General features: G+C 34.3%; 2 protein-coding genes and 1 non-coding gene across 3 annotated transcripts in view; 1 reads left to right on the forward strand and 2 right to left on the reverse strand.

Moving 5' to 3' along the window:
* The window catches only part of LOC129569785 (uncharacterized), an 11,448-nt gene extending 10,142 nt beyond the window's left edge, over positions 1-1,306 (reverse strand). The window contains exons 1-2 of the mRNA XM_055448949.1: positions 1,015-1,306; positions 25-938 (exon numbers count right to left, since the gene is read on the reverse strand). Of these exons, the coding sequence (XP_055304924.1) occupies positions 519-938; positions 1,015-1,281 (687 nt within the window). The 5' untranslated portion in view covers positions 1,282-1,306 and the 3' untranslated portion in view covers positions 25-518. The remainder of the gene's footprint in view (positions 1-24; positions 939-1,014) is intronic.
* Positions 1,307-4,842: 3,536 nt separating this feature from the next.
* Positions 4,843-5,036, forward strand: LOC129569829 (U2 spliceosomal RNA). The gene has a single exon (XR_008688079.1). It is a non-coding gene; the product is annotated as a U2 spliceosomal RNA (small nuclear RNA).
* Positions 5,037-9,469: 4,433 nt separating this feature from the next.
* LOC129569787 (putative defense protein Hdd11) lies at positions 9,470-14,316 on the reverse strand. The gene is made up of 4 exons (XM_055448951.1): positions 14,160-14,316; positions 12,346-12,507; positions 12,008-12,223; positions 9,470-9,882 (listed from the first exon to the last, which is right to left on the reverse strand). Exons 2-4 carry the CDS (start codon positions 12,451-12,453, stop codon positions 9,715-9,717), a joined length of 492 nt encoding a protein of 163 aa, XP_055304926.1. The 5' UTR covers positions 12,454-12,507; positions 14,160-14,316; the 3' UTR covers positions 9,470-9,714.
* Between the last annotated feature and the right edge of the window lie 5,283 nt (positions 14,317-19,599).

Raw genomic sequence — 19,599 nt, forward strand, 5'->3', positions numbered from 1 at the left:
ATAAAAGAAAAATTGAGCTTTCACCTAATTGATTTTGTTTTTATTTTTATTTGTGATTATTTCCAATAAAACATACAATTCGAATCAAAATGAACGATTTTTTTTTGGTACATTTCAAATGCATGATATGTGGCACTACTATGTAGTTAAATTGGTTCATGTCTTCCTCTCAACTGCTACGTCATTTTATAGTAAGGCGTATACTGCAATCATTATCTTTGATCACGTTGAAATCATTGTATTGAGCCCGGTTAACAAGAAGATGAACATGATCGGTGGCTGGAGATCGGTCACTGCGATTGGCAACGGTTTGTCGGATCGATTTTGCAATCCGGCGAACTTCGTCTGGAGCGTGTAATAAAGTGTCCATTTGCCACATGCCTAGAACTTTGATAATTGGCACGAATCGGAAGAGACTGTGTAAATTTCGACATTGAGAAGTTTTCAAATGAAATTCGGTTAAATTGGTGAATTTTTCAAGGCCAGATATTCCCAAGTGTTCATCGATAGCAATTAGTTCATCTAAGATTTGGCAGTCGATCGAGAATCTCTTGGAATTCATTCATGCCTTCTTTCAATCGGATATTCATCAATCGTAATTCGGTGATGTTTGCACACATTTGTGGATTTGGAAGAAATTCCATCCATGTTTTGTTTCTATAGAAATGTTCAAGTGTTACCGTTTTTAGATTGTCATTATCATCAAGTTCACCGAAGAATTCTGGCATGAAATAATATGCTCGCCGACACGTTACATGAATGATGTTTAATTTCACAAGGTTTTGAAACATTGGCTGCACTTGATCCCATAGATCGTCATCAAAATTGAATCCTGGGCAATCTGTGTCCACAACTAAAATTACTTCGCGTAAACGGCTTGGTGCTTGACAGTATCTGATGACATTTTCCAAGAAAACGCTGAATGCTTGAATCCGTAGCTAAATTTTTTGGAACAAATTGCACACAAGAATTAGGTTTATTGAACTCATATCTCTAATGATCAATTTGATTTACCTTAAATCGTTGCAGTGACCGACCGAAATATCGAAACACGTGACTGGCTGGTAATCGTCCAAAATCATAGATTTTCAATGAGCTGATCACACGGTCATTTATGAGATCCGTTAATGATGTATCGTTTTCATAGTCCAAATCGCATAGTGTCACCAAATCGCATCCACTCAAGCATTTGAAGATATTGACCAAACAGTCTTCGTTGAGTCCAGTTTGCTGCAAGATTTGTTCCAAGTTGGTGGCTTTGGAGCTGGTTGCATTCTCCATGTTCGAACCAATGAGCCAATTTGTCGATTTTCTTTTTGAAAGGTTCACCTAAAAGTATGAAAAAGAAGAGACCTTTTTAAAACTTTGGAAATTGCACAATAGCAAAATCGACTTTTTCCAACTTGCTCAAAATTGTGAAAAGGGCATTTCTACTGTAATCAAGCATAAATGTGCAACGAAATTGAATAGCAATGAGAATTAACTTAAAATATCAAATGGTCTATTGCTTGTTCATTAACAAACAAAATCGGTTTTGATTGTAGTTTAATCAAATAATTTCTTGAGTACTTACTTTTACTTAGTTGTGTACTGAGCGGGTATTATTATGTAAATAAAATTTCGCATCAAAATATATTGACATATATGACACTTACAATTGAAATGTAAACAGGTCTGAAGTTGGTTTCTTTTCAAAGCAAATAATGTAAACATATGCAACAAGAATAATTACACAATGTTTCATCAATCCGTTTACTTTTTAGTTATAAATTCGTTTATCTGCAGCATGTGAATACATATTTATATGTATAACTATCTAAAGCTTCTTTTCTAGATTGTTGGTAATATGGGATGAAATTTATGTTTCATTTGCTAATTAAGTGAACAAATATTATTTACAAAAATATCTGCGTTCAGCGTTCAACTTGAAATGAAATGAAATATTTTTCTCAACAATTTATCCCTTCAATGATCTTTAGTTTTGGTCATGGAAAAAACTCCTAAATGTTATCTAATCGACGTGAAATGAACTTCCATTTGTCTGCCATTGATTATTCTTTTCAATAATTTATTCCAAGAAAACTATATATGTGAAAATAGATTAGGAATGTTTATTATTGCTTTCACTATAGTGAAATTAATATTTATATATTTCGCTATTTATAAATCAATTGAAAAAAGTATTTTTTGTTTTTCATTTTGGGCACTTTTAACGAACGAAATTCGAATATTAATTTAGAACGTTTGACATTACAGAATTATCCAGAAAATTCAACAACATAATGTTTGTGTTTATCTTTTGCGGTGTCGATTGGTCGTCTATAATTTGCGCATGTAGCTAAAGCGATGCTTCAATACAGATGAACGTATTCGGAAAGTTTTGAGACTAAATTGAGGCGTTTATTGGTGCAGCATAAACAAATAGAAAAATGTAAATAAATGCATGTGTCGCACTTTAACGTTACCACTTGTCTTACTTTTAGACAAACATCAGAATAAATACCAGAACGACAAAAATATTATTCTTTCTAAGCATATGATAGAATTGCACTAGGAAAAGACTGTTTTTTACTGGCTCGTCTCTGCCGCGAATGTTTTTCGATAACATCGTAGACGTCGTCTTCGTTATAATTTGAATCAAATTGAAGTGCTGATCCTTCTTGGGTATCAATTGCAACCGCTCGATTGACCATCAATCAATGCCAAACAAATGAAAATGAAAATGAACAACAAAATTCCCAATTTCCCTATTTTATTTGAATGAAATACACAAGCCGTGTAAATTCACGTGGAATTACGCAGAACGAATGATGATCTCACCAATTTTTGGCATCACTTGAACACTCTCATCACATTCATTAAGATTTAGACTGAGTTAGGGGGACTTTTTTCATTTCATCGCGATTCAAATGACCGAAAAATCACATCTCGTGATATTTTTATGCACCGCAGGAATAGATGCTCGAGAACGAGTCATCGCAACTTTATCAGCTTGAGTGACGTCATAAAGCGGGGCACCGTACTTTCTATTAAATAACAGAGATAACATTGAGCAAAGCAAAGCGTGCTCGCGTTTCAATTTCATTAATTGCTGATTAATCGATTGCTCCGCTCTTCAAGATGTATTTCTCGCATTTATACGAAATATGATGAAGTAAAAATATTTGAAAAAATAATGGTTAATTTGTCATAGCTTTTTTGTTTTTGCTGTTGATAGTAAGCAACTGTATTTGACAGGAGAAGTGAAAAAGAGTTGTTGAATCGAAAAATGTACATTCTACATAGAACATTTTTCGCTTGAAAAAAATATATTTTTTAAAGGAAATTTTTCTTTGGTTCAACTTCAAACTCTATATTTATTTTGTTCGTAATAAATTCCAAATTATATTTTGAAACTAGAGAGCCCAATAATCAATAGCAACAAAATATTATCTTTAATGCTGACGTTGAGGTATTACGAGCAATATGAAATGCCAATTTTGGCTTCACAGTTTAGCTACGAGCCACTTTTTTTTAGAATCGTGACCATAGTTGGCGTTGACTTCGACTTTTGCATTTTCGTATGCTCTCTCATACTCGACCAAACTTGAGCGTTCCCACTTGTTATTTCGCCTTGCTGTTCCACATCAACACTTGCTTGGCCGTTCTTTGTCTGGTGTCCTAGATGAGAATGTTTTTCGATGGCATCATAGAGTCTATGACATAGACTTCATCCTCGTACTCTTTTTTCCTAGTATCTGATTTTTTTTTTTAGTAAATAGACTGGCTCGAATTGAACTACTGATTCTCATTCGGTATCAATTATGCTTGGTTAACAGCGACATGCCGAACAGCAATTAAAGCCAAACTGATGAGTAGCTTCATTTTTGATACATTTGATAATATTTCAATGAAAAAGACACGGTTTTTAATTCATCTAATCGAATTACAACGACTTGAATGATGAATAATTTCTCAAACATATCACACTGCTTTACAAATTTTTTTTTTCAATCAATTTTTTCCGGTTCTCAATCGATATTCAGCGCGGGACCGAAAGCAATTCGATTAAATGAAAGCGAGCCTTAGATAGTTCTATGGGTGAGATTGAGAGTAGTGTATGTTTGATTGACTTTGTTACGAAAGAGAAGAGCAAGTTTCTGTCGACTTAAAAATGGTTAAAAGCGAGTATGTTTGTTTTTAGCGGGTCCTCGCGGTTTTTCACGGTTTCCGCGGAACTGATAAGAGATAACAACTTGGTGTCTTCGACAAAGTTGTAGCACTTGAGGTCTTCTATAACATCGCTGAAGACAGTTATCTCTTATCTCTTATCAGTTCCGCGAAAAGCGCGAAAAATGATAAGAAAAAAAAAGTTCTATATAAAATTTGCTTTTTTATGTGCGCGATTTGCGCGCAACTGATAAGAGATAAGAGATAACTGTCTTCAGCGATGTTATAGAAGACCTCAAGAACTACAACTTTGCCGAAGACACCATGTTGTTATCTTTTATCAGTTGCGCGAAAACCATGAAGACCGCGGAGGCTAGACGGTACTACAACATACTCTACTTTAACGCCAACAGAATCATCAGAAAACATACTCGCCTTTTCAAAAATATAAATCGAAGAAAAAACATACTCCACTCTCAATCTCACCCATAGAGTTATCTATATACGGATATATGAATATATTCAGTATTCACAATTCTATTGCGACATTAAACGAAGTGTTTCTTTCAACATCGTTGTCGCATTATGAATTGAACATTTTGTTGGTTTTATTTCGTTCGGTGAGCTCTTATAATTCGCTATTGCAACGTATAAGCAAAACTGTTAAGTACTATGCATAAACTATGGTTCGGTATCGCTTCTCGGCCTAAAGGCTAAGATCAAAGTGTAGTATCTGTTCTTATCAGCTTAACATCTGATAGTTCCACCATTGGTGGACAACAAATGTTAAACTGATTTTTGGAAACAGATGGAGTGCAGAAGCTTGCTTCGGCTCTGTCACGGGTTGGCCTCGTATTGCAGTACAGCGAGGAATCGGCCCAACAATTTCTCTTTCAAATAAAATGAATGAAAAAAAAATTGGCAGAAATACAAATCGCATATTTTTTCAGTTGATGAATGGGACACATTGATTTGTGTTGTCTATGCGTACGTAAGGCAACAGTAATTTTCATCATTTTGATCGTCACACCTCTTACGCTTCTGATACATACGCTCGCAATGAGTCAAATAGAAAATTAAAGCCAAGAAAGGTTGTGCACTGTGCAGTGTACACTGTACACCCGTTATGCATTGCATATGCATTAAATTAATGAAGTAATGAACACGGCCGTAGCCAGCACAAATTTCTTGGATGAGCGGAGAGAATTTTTGGGTGAGCGCAGCAAAATTTGATGATTATGAAAATGTCATTAATTTTAAAAATCGATTCTGTCTAGAGTAAAAGCCACAAATAATCAAATAATGTATAAAATGTGATTTTATAGAGATCCCAACCCTTTGGAATTTTATTCCTTTTATTCCAAAAACGCTTCATTCACAGATTCACACTATATCACGGTGAAACACGTGATTTGTAATTTCTAGCGAATCGTCAGGATTCTTAATCCCATCAGATTCAATTTAGTGTCTGTAATAATTTGAAATTGTTATTGGTATTGTATTGCTTGAACTTTATAATATGCCACGTCAGAACTAACATATCAATTTAAGACAACGGTTTACACTGTGTTGATGTTGTCAATTTGATGCAGAAATTTCTTGAAAAACCAATACACACCACAGCCATTGTAAATTAGTTATTATCAATAGGAAAATAACTCAAACGATTCGCTAGAAATTACGTATCTACAGAAATATAGATTTTCAGTATTCAGTTAGAAAATCGTACTATAATTAGAGAAATTCGGACATTTTTCAATATAGTTGACCAATTACTTTTGCATTGATGTGGTCAAAATGTTTTTACTTTAATCATCATTCTCTGTTGTCATTTGTATCGCCGTACTCGTAACTCATGTTGTTGGTTTTGTATTGCCTTAACCCGTACGTAACTTGCCTTAACCTGTACTGATTTTCATTTTACGTACGGGTTAAGACAATACAACACTTTAATCATCATATTTGGCTTCAGTTATGTTGGTTAAGTGTAATAAAAATATAATTTGTGTAATGTTGAAATGAAAAAAAATTAGTTGCGAGCGGAGCGAGCAAAATTTTTCAGAGGATTCTTAATTACAGCGAAAACTATAGCTAAAATAATTTTGGGAGTCGAGCATTTTTAGGTGAGCTCAAATAATTTTTGGGTGAGCTGAGCTCACCCAAGCGTATGGCTGAATACGGCCGTGGTAATGAAGATTTCGTTCAAGCAACATAAACACTTACCATTGTCAATAACAGAAATGAGCGGCACATTCAACGCATAGTCCAAACGATTTACTCGATATTACTTCCAAAGAAACGAAGTATTTTTCAGCTAATGGCGCCAATTAATCACTAATTGCCCAGATTTAACAGTGTTCGAAAATTTGCCAGTACGTTTTCTATTGGTCTGCAGTTGTGAATGATTTAAATATCTGTACCTGAGCTTCGATTGTCCGTCTGACCTATTCAATTGGTGTTTAACATTTGTTTATTCAGAATTATTTTTTTATTCTCACTTCAACCAAAAAAAAGACAAAAGTTTGGTCTTTTTTTGGTCACCAAACCTAATTTTAGAGTCCTGATCAGTTGATGACAGATTCATCGATGAAATAATTTGAAAAAAAAATATGAAGCATTCCACTTGTATCATATTAAATATGGGTAAAAAAAATTCATTCCATTATTTTGTTGGTGACACTAACTCGGTGCAGTGTAACTAGATTAAATAATTTTTTTAAATTTTTGTCCAAATGTCGATATCAATGTGAAACGTAATTTGAAACATGATTCTATTTTTTATTTATTTATTTTTTTTTTTAATTGATTTACAATGATCCAGGCGATTCAATTTTGGGTTTTAAAATAAAATCAAAAGAAATAACAAAAGAAAAGGAGGAAAAAACATTTGTAATGTTCGAAAAAATAAATTTAATAGACGTATAAAACGTTTGCTATTGTGCAGAATGATGTTTTATTTAAATTTATCAATAACATTCACACAGATTTTTTTTTTCGTTCTTTCATTTGGGAATATTTTCAATTCAATCTGTATTGAACATCATTTGCAATTAAATGACATTGGATTAAAATTGAAAAGCCTAACAAATTATTATTCTTTAATTGTTTTTTTGTTTGTTTTTCAAATAAATTTGACGCGATTCGCGTTAATTAAAAAAAAAATCTGCAATATTTTAATCCAATTCGGGCATCAATTGGATGATTCCGACACTGTTCAAACATCGATTCATTGTATGCAACGCGATATTGAATTCAACTTTGTTTTTTTTACCGTACAAAATTCGTAATATTTTGACCAATGACCACGATGAATAGTGCGACAAAATATTGAAAAAAATAATGGAATAATTTCAACATCATCATTTAACAATTCCCCGAAATGTAATTCAATAAAAAAAACAATTTAAAAATATACCTACAATATCGGGCAATGCAAAAACGAAAATAAATATTGTAAAAAATAATTACAAAATCACGTAGTCATAATACTCATGATGAGTATTATGCACCTGTTGCGACAATCAAAATGATTAATTAAGCCATAAATTTGCATTCGTCAATTCGTGCTATCGTAAAACGCAATAAAATAATTAAAATCCAAATGGGCATAAATTGTCCTGTATTATAATGATGCGACGAAGAGAAAGAAGGCGAGTGAAAAAAAGTGAACCATGTTAAGTTTCAGCTTACAATATTCGATATTCTCTATTTCGAGGAAAGCATCACATCTTATGGAATTGGTTGACGTCACGCATTGGATTCATTGTTTAAAAAGCATTGAACTGTACGATTGTTTATTTGTTTAGTAACAAAACTGGTTCACTCGCTACTTCTATTTTCATATCAGATGGTCTCTTCTGCATGTGAAATCGTTCGCTTGCCACCTAGACTCAAGAATGTTTGCCTATCAAGTGGATAGGACATCGATTCAACAAACAAAATGGATGCTGTGTTGTCGTCATTGTAGATTTCCCGCTATAATAACGTTGAATAAATAAATATTACAATTGATGCAATATGGGTATGCAAAAACAATTGAAGTGAATGGCATACGTTCAAATATTATATTTACGCAATCGAGGCACGCGCAAAAATTCCACGTGATCGATGCAAATGAAAAGCAGAGCGAGAGATAGAGAGACGTCAGGGGGTGCGGAGAAAATACTTGCCAATTGATAAAAAGGATTGAATGAGGACGCAGCCTTCATTTGCTGGAGTCGATGTAAATTCAACCAAATAATACGCAGACATCAATGGCAATTTTTTTCAATCACAGAAAGATTAATTATTATTTACTGTTTTCATTTGAAAATGGCATAATTTCATTTATTGTCCGACATAAAATTGTGCGATACGGTTTCTTTCGGTCGTTCGCTTCAATTCAACCGAGAAAAAAAATCCGAATTAACGTGATAATTCTACCGTAAAATGTAAATCAAGTCTGGTTTTGAAACACAGTCAATTCTATTCTTTACCATCTAGACTTATTCTCTCACGTACAAACTTATTCAAGGGAAAAGTCTATTCTTCTCACATCAAATCGATTCTGTTTGGCGAAAAAAAAAATTGAGCATTTTTTTAACTGACAAGATGACTCTTTTTTCTCTCTCTCGTTGCAGCGTCTGAATTATTTCAGATTGAAAAATGAGTGGTTTTGACAAGAGAAAAAAGGATGATAACGAGAAAGGGTCACACTGAGCATGTGTGTGCGATGATGATGGTGACAGTGTCTTCAGCCAGTGTCGTAATTAGATTCGTTCTATTTTCATAGCAAATAAACACAATATATCGAATTGCGTGCACGAAAGGATTATGCTCTAACCTGAGCATTGAATTAGAATTGGATGTATCACATTTCCAATTAAGTTCGGCGTTGCTTGATGACACTTTGCTTTCTTTGCTTGCTTGCCTTGCTTTGTCCAGAACCTAGAAAAGAAAAAAAGAGTACTCGAGAGTTTGTGGATGCATTCATGCATATCAAAAGGTACATGACCCGCAAATATTCAGTGGATTTGTCAAAATGCCATAAATACAAATGATGCGCACTTTCAGACACATCACATGGACTTTGCATTATACTTCGTTGATGGAAGCTTCCATGCTAGCCGCGCGCTTTATTGTTGCAAACTTCTCGACTGTTATGAATACACACACTTCTGACCGGGTATGGTATTCTATTGCCATAGTCCCAAAATGTTGTTGCCAAAATTCTATGACCATATTGTTGGAATATTCTCCTTTTCCTTTTTCCTATTAGATCAGAAAAGTCTTCTTAATGAACCTTTACAAATTAAACCTTCTAGAACGAGTTCAAAAATCGTTCGAGTGTCATTAAAATGGTATTTATTTCCGTGTCAAATTTCAAGTAGATTGTATTTGAATTGGTGTACTTTGTGTACTTTGTCTGTGCATCGGATTTTATCAGTATTTCAACAACTAAATGGTCTGATACCAAAACAACATTTAATTTATTAACTAAATGATCAATGTAAATTTAAAATGGGACATAGTTAGCAGTGCTAACTTAGCATACAACATTGAACATCATAAAAAAGAGATCTTATTTTAAGCGATGGACATTGGTTCATTAATAGCTTGAACCCAGAAAATTCCGCCGTTTAGTGCGACCGTTGCTACGAATTTAACATCTCCTTTGAAACCTGGTGGTGGTGTCCAGTCAGCTTCAATTTTATTTGGCCCATTGGCGAAGATCTTCTTGTGTGTCAGTGCATCCTGAAAGTAGAAGAAAGGAAAAATCAAATTAATTATTCGGATCAGAATGCGAGAATTCAATGAAATTCATTTTTAATTCAATGAATCCATTTACTCCACTTGAGTATGGAATTGGAGCTATTTATTTAGAAAAAGACAAGAAAAGTAAGTTAAAGTTGAGTGATAAACGGAATTTCCGGGTAAAACCATTTTTTTTTCTTTGCAAACAAACTCAGTTTGCAAAGATGTAATTAGAAAAACTGATTGCCCGACGAGAAATTTGCGGTAAAATAGGTGTACGTCGACTATCCGTCGCATATCCGTTTTTGAGTGCGGATACTCGCAATGCGAATAGGTATCCACAAAAAAAGTTGCCGCAAAATGTTATCGCTGAATACCCTGCGACTATTCGCGCTGCGATAAATGTGAAGTTGTAACTGGATCGAGTGTGACATTTCGACTTGAAACTTCGTACAACCAACGTGAAGTTGGCTGCGTTCGACGGACTTTTTCGTATTGCGACTATACGTAGAATAGTCGCAATGCGATATTCCGCAAATTTCTCGTCGGGTTGGTTATACAAAGTACGGATTCTGTCAAGGGCAAACCACTCAAAAGTAATACAACGCTGCTGAAAATGTAATACAATTTTTTAGTGAATTGCCCCTAGGATTCCGTACTACAGAAGAATAAGAACAAAAATGAATAAATGAGAAAGAACGAGAAGAATAAGGCTCTTATTCTTATTATAAAAGGAATGAGGAAAAGAACGAACAAAGTTAAGTTTTCAAACAGAAAAAAAATGGAGCAAAATTGGTCAAGTCACGATATGGAATGATTTTTCCTGTCTTCAAAGACGGAAAATTTTTTATTTGCACTCATTAAACACCTTCAACACTTCGTATATTCCACTTCCGTGCACATTTGTTCTTAACACAGTTGAGTTTGTTTTTTTCCATTCATTCATTCATGGAATTACAATTAAATCGATATTGATCTCGTTAATGAAGCACTAGGCTAGCACTGCTAGCAAAGAGTAAACAACTAGTCAACAATATGTGTACAAAGTAGCTGAAAACATATTTTACTGACATACACTCATGAAGATGTGTGTAAAACCGGTGTTTTAATGTACAAATTATGCAAATTTGGCTTTAATTTTGTTTGCGATTATTTATGATGAGTGTGCATTTTTCATTATTTATAGAATTGAATCGAATGAGGTGACCAAAAAATGCACGACACCGAATCGATAGCGAAAAAGAAATAAATAACGAAAAAAGACAATAAAAATAGAGAGAGAGGCAAGAGTCACTGGAAATGCCACAAGACATGATGAATTGCAAATTAAATAGTCAAACAAATGGTCGTGCACACAGTCAGATGTGTCAGTCCCATAAAATATATTTTAAAAAAACCAGTATTGAGCACTGACAGATGGAGAACGTATTTTTTTGTTTTGTTCTGTTTCGCAGAAAAACCCAACGCAAAACAATTTTATGTGGCGAATCGAGAAATCATTTTCAAGGTTCTCAACCCATCGCAAATTGCGATTTTCAATGAAATGAAGTGTAAAATTTAATATGGACTTAACAGACCCAGAGGTGCACGAGAGATAAGTTTTTGGTTTTTTCTTCGTACATCATTCGCGTACATTAAGCGGTCGGGTAAACTAGCGACTGATGTTGATTCTTTGATCGGTCCGTTTGATTTGAGTCTTGATTCTTTGTTCGTTGCTCAGATGATAAATGGACGCTTGTCAGAATACAACGATTTATTCGGTTCGTAATTAGAACGTGTCAATTCCGAAGTTTTTTTTTCAGCCATTGCTTGAATTTTTCTTTTTTTTAGAAGTTTTTCCTTCGATAAAGATCGCAAATCTCATCATTCAATCGCAAAATTCGAGGCTAGTGATTCGATTTAATGACCAATTGCACAGGCCAATTATTCTAATTGAAACAATTGAATTAAACTAAAATGTAGAAAATTTGGATAATTTTACAACGATATCAATTAGCAGAACAATTGCCTAGGAAGTAAGTCAACACAGTAACAGTCACTTGAACGTAATTAATCAATGCAGAAAAAAAATTGAAAATGAAAAAATGATTTTTTTTCTTTCGAATAAAATACATTGTTAACTTACAGCTGGTCCTGAGCAGGTCAACGGTTGAGCATGCTTTCTGAATTCGGTTGGAACTTCAAATTTGCCAATTGGCTTGCCATCTTTGCGAGCTTGAATCATGAAACCCTTAATCGTGTCGCCCGCACTGTTGCCTTGGATCTTCACATGCACCGTATCGCCTTTCGATGACAAGAGCATTTTGTATGGTGGCGTCGATCTTTGTGGGTCGACGTGATGCTGTGGATAGGGAAAAAAGCGTCGTCATAATGAGCAACCCAGATCGTCATAATGAGCACCCCAGATCGTCATAATGAGAGTGCATTATGAAAAAATTCCGTGTAAACGGCAATGAAACCTACCTGTGGTACCATATCCTCGCACGCTGCACTTGGGGCGCCGGCCGAATACGAATATGCCGATGGAATAGCACAAATCAGTGCGATCGTCACGAATGCACGGCAAAACATTGTATTTTTATTGGGTATTTTGTTTGGTCAAGGTGAAATTTGCTTAATGTTGATCTGGCAAAAATAAAATACACACAACAATTAGAAAATAATTCGGAACAAATAGGGGAAAAAATGGAGAAAAAATGGAGGAAAAAGTTGATTGCCAATCATTGATGAAAAAAAGACGGAATAAATTGAAAAAATCATGAAGGAACCAAAAAAAATGAAAGAAATAAATAAATGAAAAATATTCCAAAAAATAGACACAAATCAGCGCGTGGAAAGAATAGATCTGAAAAAAACTAAGCAAAAAATTTTCAAATGTGTTCCAAAACGAGAAAAATACGTAGAAAAGTTCATTCGATTATCAAATATAAAAAAAGCACGGGCGTTTAATTAGCATCATCATTCATCAAAATGAATTTAAATTCTCAGAACTGATTTAATTGACATTTTGATTGGGAGATACTGGGCGAAAAAAAAAGTCGATATCAAACCATCACATTGGCAAAGTTGGTCAAAAATATGGCGTGATTCCAGTTGAAGGAAGAATCAATTATGTTTTGCATTTTAAATCTTGATGCACACAACACACAATTTCATTCTATCAAACGCGTCTGTCCAACTGATTTTTTTTTTGTTTTCTCTGATGACTGACATTGACTCCATTGAACGTGAAAACGCTATTGTGCTACTCGTAAATATGGAGCGTCTGATGTGAGCTATCTCATTCCGTGTGAAATAATTAAAAATGAGTATAAATCATTCATGCAATTGAGAACGATGTAGAACTAGTATTTGGTTTCAGATAAGCGGTTGCTATCATAGCGATTCGAATAGAATAATAACAATGATTGATATAGCAAACAATCTAAGATGTGTGCCATTCGATTGAATCGCAAAACTAGTTTTAGCCAGACAACACTTTTACTTTCTATCAAACTCACTTTTCGTTCTAAACGAGTTATATTTGGTCACGAATGAAAAGGGAATATACAAATCAGAATAAAAAAATACTTTTGACTTTTGTTTTGTCTAGTTTTGGTTGTTTTTTTACCACAAAAGTGTGTTGGCGATTTGGTGTTTCCAAGAAATCCTGTAAATTATGTTAATGAATTATTTTGATTTTGGAGTTGGTTTTTTTTTCATGTAAACACACAGCGACTGTTTGTAAGAGAAGGCTATTTAAGCGAATGATTGCAAAAAAAGGTGGAAACATTGACATCATTTTGAATACCCAGCGAAAAAGTGATTTTTTGAAGAGAATTGTGAAGACGAAACGTTCGTGACAGCTGCATTTCGATTGCCGACTAAAGTGCCAAGGTTTTTCACTTGACATTTCTCTTTGTAAGGCGTGCGATATTGCATAAAAACCATGGCTTCGATTCAACGGTCATATTTGGCGATGTTTCTCTTTTCTTATTAAAATGTATCAATAAAATTTACTCTTTTCTTATTGAAATCAACTATCAACTTATAAGCTGGTCAACATCAATAATTTCAAATTATCACACAGCTAAATTCAACTAAAAAAAACCTATTCATCTCAGTCACAAACGAAAATAGAAGTAAAACCGATTGAGTGTCGTCGCGTAGTATGCAAACAATTCAAATGACACTGTGTCGATACAACATGAGTGATCCGAACAAAAATATTGAAATTCATCGTAAAAAAAGTTAGAGTTTGAAAAATAAAAACGAATAAAATAATTGTTCGACTTTACCTGTTAAGATTTGATCTTCTCTGATCGAAGTCGTAACAAAATCTGATTCAATAAATTGAAAAATCCGTGACCAAAGCATCGAGCGTGCGGTCCAGTGTGTATTTGATTTATCAAAGGCGATGTTGTTGTTTCACTCTCCCTTTCTTTTCTGCTTCTTTTGCCGCGTTTTTTCTCTGTCTTGCTGTTTTTTTCGTCTGTGCCTTGCTCTCTGTAGAAGCAGAGTCGCTGTATGTTGAGCACGGTGAGTGCAAGCAGCGGTAAATGATTTGCCTGGTAGTGGGGCATAGCACAAGAGTTGCGAGCTAATCGACCGATGTTCATTTAAACATGCGGCTTTTTGTTGTTGTTGCTGCTGTGTCGGTCTTTGTCCAAACATGACATAATATTTGGCATTGTGATTGTGTTTATTTTGATAAACGACACACTGTAATTACAATTCGCCGTTCTATTTGCTGAGTGTATTTGCAATAGCTAGCTAAATGTCAAACGTCTTCACGAATGTAAACAAAAAACATTGACGGAAATTGCTGTTCATAAAAAAAAATTGAAAATTCATATTCGTTTGGTGTGGATTTCAACGAACCAGAAGCAATTCATCGTGCGCAAACTTTTTGACAATTGACTTTTGTTTGAATAAGAACCAAAGTGAACATACGATGAGATAATGTTATCGTGGCCAGAAATTAGACGCATTCAAAGAGAGAGAGAGAGAGAGAGAGAGAGAAACGACTTTAGACCTTTGTTTGTGAAAACTTGCAAATTTGCACAGATTTAACACATTATGGATATTTATCCGTATTTAATACTCAAAACTTTCGTAAAAATAATCATTGTTTGAGCAGTGCGCTGTTTGACGACGGTGGCCCTATCAAAATATGTACATTTCAAGTGCGCATACAATGAACAAAAGCGGATTGAAAACATGAATTCTTACCCGTACTGTTTGATTCTTTCTCGCTCTCGCTTTCGGCTCTCCCTTTCGCTCTCTACCTCTTGCTATCTTGCCTCTTGCGCTGTTTGGTTTGCTTCTCTTTCTCCTTTTTCTTCTCATTCTTTAACTCTCTCTCAGTCCCTCTTCTGCCGTCTCTGCGTCTCTCTCTCTCTTTCTCTCTCTTACACACTTCTTTTGACGACTCTTTGTCACTCGCTCTCCTCTTGCACTCCATCTCTCACCATCTTCCTTTCTACGCTAGAAAGAGAAAAGTTCCATCTCACTCGTTGCTGTCCAACAAAATCCATCGCATTGTAACACAAACAAAGCAAACTTAAAAGTTAAAAGAGTCAGTTGCCCATTGATAGTAGTCGTGTTTTCCTCCCGAGAACGAAATATTTGCGTTTTATATGGATGGATTTATTTCATAAACATTATGATTTCATCCACATAGGCCGACGTGTACGTCAGAATGATGAGCGTAAATAAAATCGAAATCAGTAATAAAGAGGCACGGGTTTTAATTGAAAATGTCAAAAGAAGTATAATGCTCAATTCAATTGAAACGAACAATATGTCATGAATAGATAATGATTTTTTCCGCATTTAACCGAGCCTTGAACCGAGCCATATCGTCAAGGAATTGCCCACCGAATTTATTACATTCTTACAAAGTATTTCAAGCACAAATCATACACAATCTTTTGTTCATTTCTGTATTTGGCACACAAAACGGGGCCCATTCAGGAGAATAAACGCGATCCATTCAGGAAAAGTTCTTCTTTTTAACCGAAAATTGTTTGTCGTTCTTTCATCCAAAAACTCTTTCATTTCGCCTTGAAAAAGTTCATTTTCAAAAAAAAAAATTCCATTGTACCTTTAAATTCTCTTCCGAAAATTTCATTTAATCGAGAGTTTTCGTCACAATTGACGATTTTTCTCGGAATGTCACATTTCACGGTTGATTCCAGTGAATCTTTCATATGAACGACATACGAAATACTGAATAATAAATGATAATTATAAGAACATAACGACTCACACAATACGAAAAATGTCTGTTGCAATTTCAACGCAGAACAAAGCAATAAAATAAGGAAAGAACAAAATTGTGAAAAAAATTGGAATTCTGCATGAACGAAACCGAATTGCAACCGATTTTATTTTCAGCGACCAAAAAAAAAGTTCATTTCGACACTCGAAAAATAATTATAGGTTTTGAAAATATGAGAAAAACGCCTCCAAGTAGGCAAGATATTATATACAAAATGTTTTGTATAGACTTTGGTTCTTTTTTTGAATAAGCTGAGAGTTTCATTTTTTCGTAGTCATTTGAAAGAAGTAGACCAATTTAAGACTTAAGCAACGGACATTTTCCCATTAGGTCGCTGCTGCTGCGGTTTTTTTTTCTTCGTTCAAATCGAAAACAAAAGACGAGCTCAGACAAAGGAAAGAGTCGAATGGCCGCCATTCGCAAGCGACACAATACCCATCCAACAATTAGTGATATTTTGAGTTTTATGTGGTTTTTACGTCTTCCTCTTTTTCGTGTTCTTATTTTATTGTTATCCATTTTGGCGAATGAATAACTTATGAACGTTCTCAATTTATAAGGGGAATCAAGTACAGAAATGCTCATCTCCGTCCAAGTAATAATCTATACAGAGAAAACGATAACCACTTTCTGTCGTCTCTTTTTTCCTTCTTTTTTTTCTTCTTCTTCTTCTTCTTTTACCCAACCAGAAGGCTTGGGTAAAAGTTGGCTCAATTTCATCCATTCAAGCACAAACTTTTTTGTTTTATGTTTTCGCAACATTTTGCAACCAAAACAATTTCCGCTTGGAAACTTTATAAAAACGGCAAGAGGAAACAGGAACAGTTTTTTTTAAATCTGGAAATTTCTTCATTCAATGAAATTGTGTGACGTAGTATGAACGGAGAAACGGCTCGAATAGCACAACATCTATGAATATTGGGCAACACGTGATTGTAAAACATGCGTCAATTCTGATCGGGATTTCTATGTTCGCATAAACGATACTATTCTCTGTTCAGCAGCTGCATTATTGGTTTCATTCAAGATTGGTTTGCTCAGAGGTTCTATATTATCCTTTGTTTGAAACGTTATTATTCCTTCTGCTGTTTATTATTCGATATTAACGATTTGATAGGTAAATAATAATGAATGTCAAAGTATTGAAAAAACTGTATGTTTTTTGCCTTTGAGTGATTGGTACAGAAAATGTGATTTGAGACTCGAAGAAGAATTAACTTTATATTTAATTTTTCGTTTGATATTTAAACGACTTCTCACTTTCTTTACTTGCATTTCTTCATTATTTCATTGGGTAGTCGTCATTGGCTCCCACACCAATCATTTAATTCCAAAAGGATGTAGAAATATCATGTATTAGGTAATGTATTCAAGTCTCAAACTTTTATTTTCGCTATTCCTTTCAGTTGAACAAAGTGTAAAAAGCTATAAATATTCATTTTAACCCTTTATCACATTTCGGTTCCTAAAGTAACCAGATACGCCAGACGCTATAGCTATGAAACCACTGAATATTTTTACATTCTTGTTTGGAAACAAATGTAGGGAAATGAACTAGCTTTCATTTGATACTTTTAGACTAAGAGCCAGTGATAGTAGACTATCACCCCATAAAATTCCTGGATCATAGTACTAATAAAATGATTTAGTCAACACAACAAACAAGAAAGTATTTTAGAGCACAAGAAAAAAATATGTCCTTCTTATTAATCCGCGCTCCTGGATATTTACCAAAAAACATGACAATAAAAAATGAAAATTCCCGTATTATATTTTTACAACAAGTTTATTGAGGTAAAAAGAGCACAAATTCAAAATATCCGCATTTAATTTTTTGTCTATACATGTGAATTTGAGCCATTCTGTTTAGCTAGTCCGAGCCTCAAATTTGCTTGGTTTTGACAGCTGTATTGAACGCACTCATCGTACCAATGTACAATATACAGCTGTCAAAACCAAGCAAATTCGAGGCTCGGACCAGCTTAACAGAAAGCTCAAATTCACATGTATAGACAAAAAATTAAATGCGGATATTTTGAATTTGTGCTCTTTTTACCTCAATAAACTTGTTGTAAAAATATCATACGGGAATTTTAATTTTTTATTGTCATGTTTTTTGGTATTTACCAGGAGCGCAGATTAATAAGAAGGACATATTTTTTTCTTGTGCTCTAAAATACTTTCTTGTTTGTTATGTTGACTAAATCATTTTATTAGTACTATGATCCAGGAATTTTATGAGGTGATAGTCTACTATCACTGGCTCTTAGTCTATTTACAGGCTACAATCGGATGGCTGAATGGAAAGTTTTTTCTGTTCATGTACTGCTGTAAAAAAAATGCGAAATTATAGCAGAATTCCACATTTTTCCTCCTCTTATCTTGTGGGTTTGTTCATTCTTTTCAATTGTCAAATTAGGACTCCTAGGACCAAAACACATCAATTTAACTTTCTGCATCATTTGTTTTATGAAATTTAATTTTTTCAAGCTTTTATAGTGATTTGACACTTTTGACTCTTTTCCGATTTTCTCGACAAATACGCAATTTTTCAAAAATCTAAGTATGAGGTTTTTCTCTATTTATCGTGGCACAAAACATATATCAAAATGATTCAAAAACAAAAAATTGTGCATCAAAGGGTTAATCACATCAAAGAATAATTATCGTAACATAGCACAAGTAGACCTAGAATTAAATATCACTCCCGGACATGATTCCAGGAAATCATCTACAGAGATATAGCCTGTAGCCTACCGAGTAAAGATTCGTATTCGGAATGTCACGCGCCTGATTAACTCACCGTCACAGTGATTTACAATAGAATGAAAACATCGACGAGACAAGGTACAAGGTACCATTTCACTTAATTAATAGTTCATTTATATATTTGTTTTGAAATCAATCCCTTCAAAGAACCTCTGCTAATGTCTTAATATGGTTTTTGTTTACATTCGGTGCTAAATTGAAACATGTTAAAAGAGAACAAGGGATGAAACGAGCAGGAATGTAAGAAAGAATAAGAGATGGGGGAAAGTAGGAGAAAGGGACATAGAAAGAGAATGAAGAAGCAAAAAAGTGGGTGAGTTAAGATTGGGTGTGATGAAAAGAGAGATAAAGAGACCGAAAGAGGCAGAAAGAGGCCGATTTAGGCACAAAATAGCGAGAGAGAAAGAGTGAGAAAAAGAGAAAGAAACAGATAGAGAAATTAGGAGAGTGTGAAGGAAAGAGAAGGAAAGGAAAGACACGCAGAAAGAAGAAAAGGAAAAAAAGGAAAGAGAAAGAAAGAAATCGAACGAGAAAAGTGATCGTGAATAATATTCACTGAATATTGTTGAATCGATACAGAACAAAAATGGAATTGATTGATTCGATTGGACGAGAGAAATAAAGAGCAAAATAATGCGAGTGTTTTCGGTTGGATTTGACGTGTGTCAAGTATATACTTGGGTTAC

The sequence above is a fragment of the Sitodiplosis mosellana genome, unplaced genomic scaffold, assembly GCF_009176505.1.
Source record: "Sitodiplosis mosellana isolate CC-2019 unplaced genomic scaffold, AAFC_SMos_1.0 Smas_scaffold_44, whole genome shotgun sequence".
In the NCBI taxonomy this organism is placed as follows: Eukaryota; Metazoa; Arthropoda; class Insecta; order Diptera; family Cecidomyiidae; genus Sitodiplosis; species Sitodiplosis mosellana.

What these genes read in the sequence shown, in the direction of transcription:
- LOC129569787 (XM_055448951.1), bottom strand. Translation starts at nt 12,453, where the DNA reads ATGTTTTGCCGTGCATTCGTGACGATCGCACTGATTTGTGCTATTCCA. An exon ending in GCGAGGATATGGTACCACAG is followed by an intron (nt 12,224 to 12,345) that starts GTAGGTTTCATT and finishes CCCTATCCACAG; the next exon opens with CATCACGTCGACCCACAAAG. An exon ending in TGACCTGCTCAGGACCAGCT is followed by an intron (nt 9,883 to 12,007) that starts GTAAGTTAACAA and finishes TTCTACTTTCAG; the next exon opens with GATGCACTGACACACAAGAA.